Source organism: Olea europaea, chromosome 16, assembly GCF_002742605.1.
Source record: "Olea europaea var. sylvestris chromosome 16, O_europaea_v1, whole genome shotgun sequence".
Lineage (NCBI taxonomy): Eukaryota > Viridiplantae > Streptophyta > Magnoliopsida > Lamiales > Oleaceae > Olea > Olea europaea.
In genome coordinates, this window is record NC_036252.1 from 7393378 (window position 1) to 7403883 (window position 10506).

General features: G+C 37.1%; 2 protein-coding genes across 2 annotated transcripts in view; one reads left to right on the forward strand and one right to left on the reverse strand.

Moving 5' to 3' along the window:
* The first annotated feature begins 2112 nt into the window (after positions 1–2112).
* LOC111411966 (protein trichome birefringence-like 12) lies at positions 2113–5768 on the forward strand. Its single transcript, XM_023042675.1, has 4 exons — positions 2113–2978; positions 3810–3947; positions 4637–4883; positions 5152–5768. The coding sequence occupies exons 1-4, from the start codon at positions 2434–2436 to the stop codon at positions 5431–5433; spliced, it is 1212 nt and encodes a 403-aa protein (XP_022898443.1). The 5' UTR covers positions 2113–2433; the 3' UTR covers positions 5434–5768.
* Positions 5769–7945: 2177 nt separating this feature from the next.
* LOC111412572 (glutamyl-tRNA reductase 1, chloroplastic-like) overlaps positions 7946–10506 on the reverse strand; it is a 3341-nt gene continuing 780 nt past the window's right edge. The window contains exons 2-3 of the mRNA XM_023043507.1: positions 9872–10125; positions 7946–9181 (exon numbers count right to left, since the gene is read on the reverse strand). Of these exons, the coding sequence (XP_022899275.1) occupies positions 8051–9181; positions 9872–10125 (1385 nt within the window). The 3' untranslated portion in view covers positions 7946–8050. The remainder of the gene's footprint in view (positions 9182–9871; positions 10126–10506) is intronic.

Sequence of the window (10506 nt, forward strand, 5' to 3'; positions counted from 1 at the left end):
CTAATTCTATTGTGTGATTTATGCTGCATTTCAATGTGTTTGATATGTGCATTTGCATGAATTTGAGGCAATATGATTACTTGTTGTGATTGTTTGTATCCATAGTGGGTTGGGATGCATTAGCAGTATGGTTTATGTCTTTTGGTGAGGTGGAGTTTAGATGTCTAGGGGTACACTTTGGTTTCTACTGGGAATGTGGAGTGTGACATTTGAATCACGAGTAGAGATATGATTCAATGTCTAGAATCATTTATATATGAAGAGACCCTGATCAGGTGGAGTGTGAGAGAGACACTTATATCACTTCTGTTAGGTGGAGACCTATTATCCACGTAGCTTGGGAGGAGTGATGTGGTGATAAAAGATTATTCCTTGGACTTAGAATCTATAGTGACTTACTAGTTAGACTTGGATTGAGTTATCAGTCTAGTGAGCATGGTATGCGATGAGAGGAAATATGTGTTCTCGAGGTATGAGGAACACGGGGATAGGATAAGTATGATGAGATCTTTTCTTGGGTTATTTATGCATTTGTTACATATGTGTTTGACCGCGTGTTTGATTAACTTGGTGTTAATCTATAGTTTTGTGTGAACGTGTTTTTGAAAGGATCTATGTTTGTTATCCTGTAATATATCTTCATTGCATGTTTATTTATTCTTGATCGTTTACTCGAATATTTGCACCTACTTGGGTGCTCTTTAACTTAGCCTTGTTGAGTACATGATGCATGTATGGTATGTATTTCAGGTTGGAAACACGAGGTAGGGTCTGTGATTCAATTTTATAGGTTGCCTTGATTATGCAAGTGCTAACTACGTGTTTTAATTGTTTGCAGATTTATTGGACATTAACTGAAGATTTGTTGGATTTTTTATACCCAATAAATCTAGAGTTATGATGTTAATGTGGGATAATGTATTTCATAGGCTCAGGCTAATGAATGAAATAAGTCCAACAACTAAGTTCATGAGCTCTACCCAATCTAATTGTATTATTTCTTGGATGGCTTGAATCTGGATTCGTTTAGCTTTCTTATAGGTCCAACTTAAAGCCTAACCTAACATGTTCATAAGGTTACAAATCTAGCTATTTTCTATTATGATTTATGTGTGAATTAAGGAGAAACTCAGCTGCCCCTTTGAAGTGCCAAAATCAGTTGATTACTTTGTGTACTTTATGGTCCCTTCATAGCCTACTTTTGTGGTATTTTCTCATTACCTTTATGGCTACAAATCATTACCGTTTCTTATCATTTATGGGTAAGATTGAATAGCAACCAATGTGAACACATTGGTTGTGAATTAAAGCCAGTTGGTTTGATTGTTTGGTAAATAAATGTACTTTGGATTGAGCCCTGAAAACACCTATTTGAAGATCTTTGGAGCGAGCTTCTGCAACAATGTTATTATTACTTAAATTATGGATGAGATAATTCGTAAAAGAATAGACAAAGATTTTAAGTTTGATCATACTTGATGCTTGAAATATGAATGAGATAGTTCGTATAAGAGCAGACAGAGATTTTAAGTTTTAACATCATTACTACTTAAAATATCGAGACATAATCTGTACTAATAGACAGATTTTAGAGTTCGAAATGGACGAGATAATTCGTATCAAAATAGACAACACTTTTAAGTTCGAATGTATTTATTACGTAAAATATATATGAGACTATTTGGACATGAATAGACAAAAATTTTCAGATCAAATATTACTAATACTTAAATTATGATATGGATGAGATAGTTCATACTAGACAATAGCCAAAGATTTTAAGTTTGAATACCCTTTATTTATTATTTATAACATAAACGATTTATACTTTTGAGTTTAAGAGTTGTTTTGGTACGAATTCTCAATTATAAGTGATTCTCAAATAGAGGTTAAAATTTATGTACCACCTTTCTAAAAAAATATCATTGCTCATAGATTAGCCATAGGGATTAAAATCAGATTTTTAGTAAATTTTGATAAAGTTGATGAAATATTTGATTAAAAGGATGTGTCATCAATGGAATATGTAGTTAAAATTAATAGTTTACTTAAATTTAAATTAAAATCTGAATTTTAATTGATACTGCAAGAGCTAAACCCTAAATTTACCTCAAAACTTTTGGTAGATACTCCTCCGGTATTTGTACGAATGAAATAATTCTTCTCGAGCACCACGTGAAAATTTTACAAATTTCTTGTTTGAGAGTGAAATTTTGCAAAATTATAGAGGTGGAACTGCAATTATTTTCCAAAACGCCGTGAGCCGGTCCGGTGAATCCACGGCAATCCAGCTTTTTCCAATTCTCCGATGTCCAGATCCTCCCTTCTCTCTCGATTCTAACACAGAACTATGCACATATAACTTGCTCAAACGATCACACATGAATGCTAGTGGTAATTAATATTATGTACTATGATCCCCGACATGAATGAATGCTAATGGCATCGAAGCTAACCCCAACAATCATTACATGGCTAATCCTTCCCACTTGTCTTCTGATCTTTCTTTACTCCTCACTCCTCCCGTTCTATACCGCCCCAAACTCACGTTCTTCCGACTCCAAGAATCAGATTTTAGCCCCACCCCAATGCAAACTCTTCAAAGGGCGTTGGGTTTTTGATCCCAATCACAAACCCATGTACAATTCAACCTGCCCATTTCACAGAAACTCTTGGAATTGCATTAAGAACCAGAGAGAAAACATGGGTCGTATCAATTCTTGGAAATGGGTTCCGGAACAGTGCGATTTGAACCGGATAGACCCTGCTAGATTCTTGGGTTTGATGAGGAATAAGAATATTGGGTTTGTTGGGGACTCTTTGAATGAGAATTTTTTGGTGTCCTTTTTGTGTATACTTAGAGTAGCTGACGCTGGTGCCAAGAAGTGGAAGAGAAAGGGAGCATGGAGAGGGGCTTATTTTCCAAAATTTAATGTCACTGTGGCTTATCACCGAGCAGTTTTGCTGGCAAAATATGAGTAAGCATTATAGTTAGTGACGTGCTAAAATACCAAGAAATAATTCCTGATTTATTCATACTGGAATTATTACATATTGGCAATATTCGTGTATTTGATTCAAGCCAGGATTTCGTGATTTAAATTGTGTATCTTGAGTGCTGAATAACGTGGTATCTAGCAAATTTTCATGTATAGTGCATTGTTCATGAATTGTTTTGAGGAATTAGCCTCGATACTGAAGTGAACTGTCTAGCTAGCTTAAAGTTCTTGAGAATGCAATCATTTATTAGTGAAATATATGTAAACGAACCTAAAGCATAGTTCTACTACAGTTGCGTTTTATAGTTACTTAAAAAAGTACTCCATGCATTCACCGTGCGTTCTTGGCATTTCCATCCTTTTTAGTGGGTGATGCTATATCAAGACATGACAAGAGAACTGCCACAGAAACATTAGTGCACAACTTTTTCTCCATAAATATATTTGGGTAAGTTTCTTAAAATCGTTTGACCACTTATAGGGTTAGTTGGTGGATGCACATGCTGTGTCTTAGGAAAATCTATTATCTATCTGAGCATCAGAGGGTTGATGTTCTCAGCCAACCAAATTATTTTCTTTGTTTAACTGCCTAGGCATCATGCTCAGGCTGAACTCCTGTAAATTTTAATCCAAATGAAGAATTAGTATCTGAACTTACCCAATTTTTTCAAATAATTATTTTGTTTCCCCTGCATTGACATTTTAAGAATGTTTAATCAAGATAGTAATATAATAGGCATCTGTTTTCTTGAGATTTTGGATTAGCTATTAAATCCTCTCCCTCACAGGCTTATTGTTGATTAAATGCAGGTGGCAGCCTCAAGAATCTGAATTGTCTGATAAAGATGGAGTCAGGGGTACATATCGAGTGGATATTGATATTCCAGCAGATGATTGGGCTAATATTGCTGATTTCTATGATGTTCTTGTCTTTAACACTGGTCATTGGTAATTCCCTTTTCTCCCGTTCTCTTGGCCATAACTAAGATAATCACGTTGCCAAATTTATGGAAAAATTAATGAACGATTTTTTCTCTCAACTCGTGATTAGTTCATGTTGGCCTGATTTTATGAATTCTGTTCGTCGCCTCGTTTGTGGTATAGTACGACCATGATGGTAGGATCGGAACTTGAAAATTGAGCTTATGCTATTAACAGAAAAAAGCAGTCTTCTATGTTTTTCTTAACATTGCTTCCTTTTGCTACTTCAGCTTCAATGCTAGGTGCAAGCTTGATTCTAGATGGATTCTTTTGTCATGTTTTAAGTAATGTGATATGTTTTATCATGTATTGTTAGGATGGCACTTTCCTATCTATTGTAGGTGAATTGGAAATAGTTCAAAGCAGTTAAGGACCTGTTCAAACCCCTTGAATCTCTTCCTCTTACAAATGCCTTTATATAGGCGGCACACTGAACCGAGAAAACTGAATTTGGAAGCAGAGGAAAAGAAGGATCTGATGATGCCTTCAACTTTCTACTAGAGATCATAATTGCACTAGGTTTTAAGTTTATTTTCCATAAATTGTGCTGGTTTGGTGCAGTTCATGATTGGAATGGTGTACCTTTCTTTTTTACATTGCTAGATCATTAACATTATATTATTTTAAAATTTTCTTTTGCTCACTATTATTTTTAGGTGGGGCTATGATAAATTCCCGAAAGAGAAGCCTCTTGTTTTCTTTAAGGGTGGAAAACCAATACATCCTCTAGAAATGTTGGACGGGTTTAAAGTTGTTGTTGAGAGTATGGTAGCTCACATTGAGAAAGCATTCCCCAAAAAGACACTCAAATTCTGGCGGCTACAATCACCGAGACACTTTCATGGCGGTGACTGGAATCAGAATGGCAGTTGCTTGTTTGACAATCCCCTCGAGGAACTTCAGGTATGCAATACAGAAAGTCTCCATTTGTTCTTTGATTTCTTTGTTTTACATGTGGAACTTTTGGAAATGCTCCCTTTTTATTCTTCTCACTGAAACAGGCATAGCAAAGTAAAGATTGTTGCCTGATTTTTAATGTTAAAGTACTCTGAATTACATAATTATCTTCACAATTGGTCAATATGAAATTAATTAAATCACATAACAAACAATTTCGAAATTGTTATTATTATCGTATCAGCAATAGAATTAACAACTGATGCCTGTGCAGCTTGACTTGTGGTTTGATCCCAGTAATAATGGAGTGAACAAGGAAGCAAGACAACTGAATCACCTCATTGAGTCGGCACTAAAGGGGACAAGTATCAGAACACTCGATCTGACTCATATGAGTGAGTTCAGAGCAGATGCGCATCCAGCGATTTGGTTAGGAAAAAAGGACGCAGTTTCTGTCTGGGGTCAGGATTGCATGCACTGGTGCCTACCAGGTGTTCCGGATACATGGGTCGATATCTTGACACAACTGATTGGATATAGCTTGGAGATGGGGTGAAAGGAGCAAAGGGATTCTATGAAATTGGATTTAGAATTGCGGTTGCTCCCAATGACTCTAGTAGAGAATGATTTCATCCTAGAAGCAGGACAATTAAGTTGCAGGTAGTTTCTTAGGACACATAAATTGAATTGCCATTTCCTTTCATTGTATTTTTCATATATGGAGTTAGTTTAGTACATCATAAAGATAGCCGGAATTTTTGTATCTTATATTTTATTTAGTTTGTATTGTTTTGAGAAAAGAGGTCCCTATAGCAAAGCTAGAATACTATAAAATTCCGATAAGAACATATTTTGAGCTGTAAAAGCTTCCAAGGACCTTTTCTTTTCCTATGTTTTAGTTTTAGCAGTCTAAATTCCGTGCTCTTCTTGTAACTCGGGACTCTTTTCCGTTGTAATTGTTTGATTTTTTGAAAGAAAAATCTTTCGGTGCAACCAGATCCTCCTTGACAAAGTTTACGAGTTCTTAGAAATCGGAGGCTCTAAGAACATATTTTGAGCTGTAAAAGCTTCCAAGGACCTTTTCTTTTCCTATGTTTTAGTTTTAGCAGTCTAAATTCCGTGCTCTTTTTGTAACTCGGGACTCTTTTCCGTTGTAATTGTTTGATTTTTTGAAAGAAAAATCTTTCGGTGCAACCAGATCCTCCTTGACAAAGTTTACGAGTTCTTAGAAATCGGAGGCTCTGAGGTTTGATTGTAGTATGTTTTCGTCTCTCGTCCTGTCTGATTTTTTATTGGTAATGAGGTTTTTGTGCACATGATCGTCATGTTTCTGTCTTTATGTTCATGATTTGGCGTATGATCCATTTTGCATATTTACAGATTGGATCAAGACTATTTGACTTAATGGTTCAACTCCAAGGCAATAGCTTCTAATTTTGGGGTGATGGTTTCTCCTTATCAGCTGTGCTGGTTTATTCAATGCACCGGTCGTTGTGATGGTGCTTTATTTAAAAAAAATAAAAAATAATAAATAGCATCCCGCTTTGTTGGCAGAACAAGCTGGGTTTGCCTACCTTACACCTGTATGCACGGGGGGAGGAGTCAGACGCGTAATTGTGGTAGTTGAATCGGGTAATTTGAATTTCGTTGTCACTTATTTAATGAAATTATGCGTGTGTTTGCTTTTAATGGGAAAAATGAATTACACCTACAAGTGAGGGGCGTGCTGAAGATAATGTTTAGAATGCTTTGCATGCGGTCCTTTTTAACAAGTTAATCTTTTAGATCAAGTGATTTTAATATAATTTTTCTCAAGACTAATGCAACAAAATTACTTCGCATTGAAGATAATCCTCTATTGGCATGTTCTTTTCTTTTGTGAGAACTTGAAAGAAAACATATCCTATGACTTTAACGAGACAATAAATTAGACATCGACTACATAAATTATGCTATGATGCAAGGAACAAGGATATACTTAGTGATGGCAATTGGCCGAGCCGAACCGGCTAGGCCCTTTAACCCACGAGCTCGTGAAAAACAAGCCAAGCCCACGATTTTTTTTTAATTTTTTTTTTTTGGTACATTTTTTGCACCTTTTTTTTTAAAAAAAATTTCATATTTTTGGACGAGCTCGTGGGCACAATGCCCCCGAGCCGCTCGTGGGATCGAGCCCCCTACTCGGCTCGAGCTCGTCGAACACGAGCCGTTCGGCCCGTTTGACATCCCTAGATATACCAATGACTGCTGTGGAAGCATCAAAGAGGACAGTATGGAGAGTTGAATGTGTTTCTTTTTTGGAGATTATGAAATAGATTTGTTTTGTACTCCAAATTGAGAATTAGAATTGTTGTTAGTTAACAACCCACTTCATGTCCAACTTGAACGTGTTAAACATGCTGCCAACAAGAGTCGGGATCAAGTGTAAAAACAAAGTTTTCCTTCTTTAACCATTGTACATGTTCCAAGTTATTGGGTGCAGATTATACTTTCTTTCTTCAGATAGGGACTCTTACGAGAGGAATTTGAATATCTACTATAATAAGTTCCTGAAGGGTTCAATTAAAAGTAATGTTATTTACATTCAACGACTACAGTAGTCATCTTTATATGACAATTTGTTATTTGGGCATTAGCTTGTTATTTGAGACAATAGATACTGCTGTCTTATACTGTGAATAACATTATTCTTCAATCAAAGCCAATTACAGAAATATCTTTGAAACGTTGAAGACTAACCTGAGAATTTCAAACTTCTTTCTTTTATTACTCTGCTTACAGCCATTTAAATTAAATCCCCACCAATAGGAAGGCAAGGATTTATTCTTGGAAGGCAAGTGGGAACTTGGAAGGCAAGGATTATTCTTGGAAGGCAAGGTGCAACTTAGATTGGCTTGCTTGGCACTTTGTCAGACCAGGTGGGGAGCGCTCGGACCCTGGCCAGTCGGAGGCACATCCTGCGATTAACCGGACTGTGTGAAGAGGGGTCGGATCACAGACCCAAGATTAGTCAAGAATTGGACACCTTGTAAAAAAAAAAAAAAAAAAAAAAGTTATGCAAGGCTCCAAAAGAACTCGACAATACTCAGATGAATATCAGCTCCGGGGGAGGAATTTTATCCTCCAATTAGATAAAATAACAATATGATATTGAGAAGGTAGATTCAAGAAGCTCACTTCTGACTGTCTTCAATTTTGGCTCGTATCTTCTGTTCCAGTCTGGAGAACTTTGTGTCGGGACGGAAAATTCTGTTGAGAGCATGCATATTTTCGAGTATCTCACTTAGGGACCTGTTCTCGTTTCCATCACATCGTAGATGTTGCATTGGACCGTGAAGCAGTTTGTTCACTATTCCTGTACCAAGATCATATATGGCTTTCTTTTTGTTCTTCGGAATATCATCGCCAATCTTAGACAAACACTTGTCGAACTCAGATGACCTAATTCTTTCTGCATATGCCCTAAGCTTCTTGATGGTTGGAACAGTTTCGAGGGAGTCTTTCCAGGCTTCAAATTGTTTCACTTTCTCTTCGATTATTGCTTGAGCTTCCATTGCTTTGTGCAACCTGTCCTCTTTGTTAGCTTCCACAACTTCTTTCAGATCATCCACACTGTAAACACGTGCAGTTTCAACATCTGAAACACACGATCCCACATTTCGTGGAACAGAAATATCCATGAATAGCCTCCTACCTCCAATATTAGGGCTCAAGGGGGGAAGAGCCTGAACCTGCTCTTTTGAAAACAGAAGAGTTTCTGAAGCAGTACTGGTGAAGACGACATCAGCTTCGGCAGCACATGTTAACACTTCGGAGAGAGGCCTGTAAAGTATTTCGACATTCTCAAGCTCATTGCGAATGGCAGAAACTCTGTCCTCGGTTCTTTTAACAACAATTTTTTTTGTGCAACCTTTCGCAGCCAAATGTTTAATTACAAGTTTTCCCATCTTGCCGGCTCCAACAACCAACATTCTAGCAGTTGCAAGAGAAGATTGTGGAATTTTCATTAAAGCAAGTTCCACAGCAGCTGAACTAACTAAAACTGATCCTGACGAAATACTTGTCTCAGTTCTCACACGTTTTCCAACCGTGATTGCATGCTTAAACAGCCCGCTGATTTTGCGATCAAAGCCAGAGATGCCCTGTCCAGTTTTAACTACTTGTTTTACCTGTGCAAGAATTTGACCTTCTCCTAAGACAAGGGAATCTAGCCCAGCAGATACTTCAAATAGGTGATTTGTGGCATCCTTCTTATACAGCAAAAATCGGTGCTGACAAAGCTCCGAAACAGGAACAGCACTAATCTGCCAACAAAAGATATACATAGTTGGCCGGGATTCGTGTAATTAAACCTAGGATGCACTGACACCCTCTTGGGCAACACATGTTGGACACTGACACGTGTTAGGCATTGTGTATAATTATTTTTTGGCTATCATTAGTTTGGACACATGTTGGACACTGACTCATTGCCGACGTGTGTTGGAAATGGTGCTGGTGTGTCCAAATTATCTTTTGATTTTGTACCATTGGACCCATCGCCAACACGTTGTGGAGACAAGGGGAGATAAATTGTTGACACGTTGTCGATACATTATCGGCACAACAGAATTAGTGTCCAATACTCGTGTGCGTGTGTTGGTGATCCCTAGACAAACACACAAACCTGCACTAATTGGAATTTCCCTGTTTGTTGGGTAAAAGATAAATCCTACATGGCAGAAACGTTGACCAGAGGACCTAGACTATTTCGCACTATTCTCCTTTTAAGGTAAATCCAGCTGGCAGCTATCGAAGCCAACAAAACACGGCATAATTAAAGAATTTACAAAACTATCATACCAAAATTAATTCCTATTTTTCAATGATTAATGTCTCAATTACATTTTTATTGTTAAATTTCAAGGCAGTGGAAGAGTTTGTTATCTCCTCCACTCTCTCCACAGATGATTAACGAAGTGAACGCACATAAAAATAATAGAGCATATTGGTGCCTTTGACATCCATTCAGTCACTTCTTTAACCCCGCGATGCTGTGACAAAGCCACAACGTATATTTCCATCCGGTTGCGAGTGCTAAGAACAGAAGCTTCCTCTATATGATTAAGAGCACACAGTTCACCAATTGCTTGGGGCCATTGAGCTTCTTGTATAGAGAGCTTCTCACGTATCTCAATTGGAGCCGATCGGAAGTTAAGCCCTACAACTACAATACTGCTCGTTTCCTTTGTATATCCTGTGAGAAAAACTTAGATAATCTCTCCAATACTTGAATTAAGAAGATTTGAAGAATTATATGCACATAAACGGTACACAAACAAAATAGATTCCATTTCCCACTCTCTAGCAAACAGCATCCCACAACTACACAATGCAAGCCACTGAAGTAGTTAGCTCAAACAACCATCCACCTAATTAAAAGATAAAGGGAAAACAAAATGAAGTTGAGTTGAACCGTCTACCATCAACTAGAAACCAACAAAGGTATTCCCTTTCAAGAATACAGAACGCCGTCTAATATAATTTTATGTAATCCATGAGTCTTGAGATATTTTCTATACCATATTTAATTGTTTTCACTCCCAAATTCATTCATCCTGTTAGAAAAAAGTTTGTTTGCTAATTCTTT

What these genes read in the sequence shown, in the direction of transcription:
- LOC111411966 (XM_023042675.1), top strand. Translation starts at nt 2,434, where the DNA reads ATGCTAATGGCATCGAAGCTAACCCCAACAATCATTACATGGCTAATC. An exon ending in GTTTTGCTGGCAAAATATGA is followed by an intron (nt 2,979 to 3,809) that starts GTAAGCATTATA and finishes GATTAAATGCAG; the next exon opens with GTGGCAGCCTCAAGAATCTG. An exon ending in ATCCCCTCGAGGAACTTCAG is followed by an intron (nt 4,884 to 5,151) that starts GTATGCAATACA and finishes ATGCCTGTGCAG; the next exon opens with CTTGACTTGTGGTTTGATCC.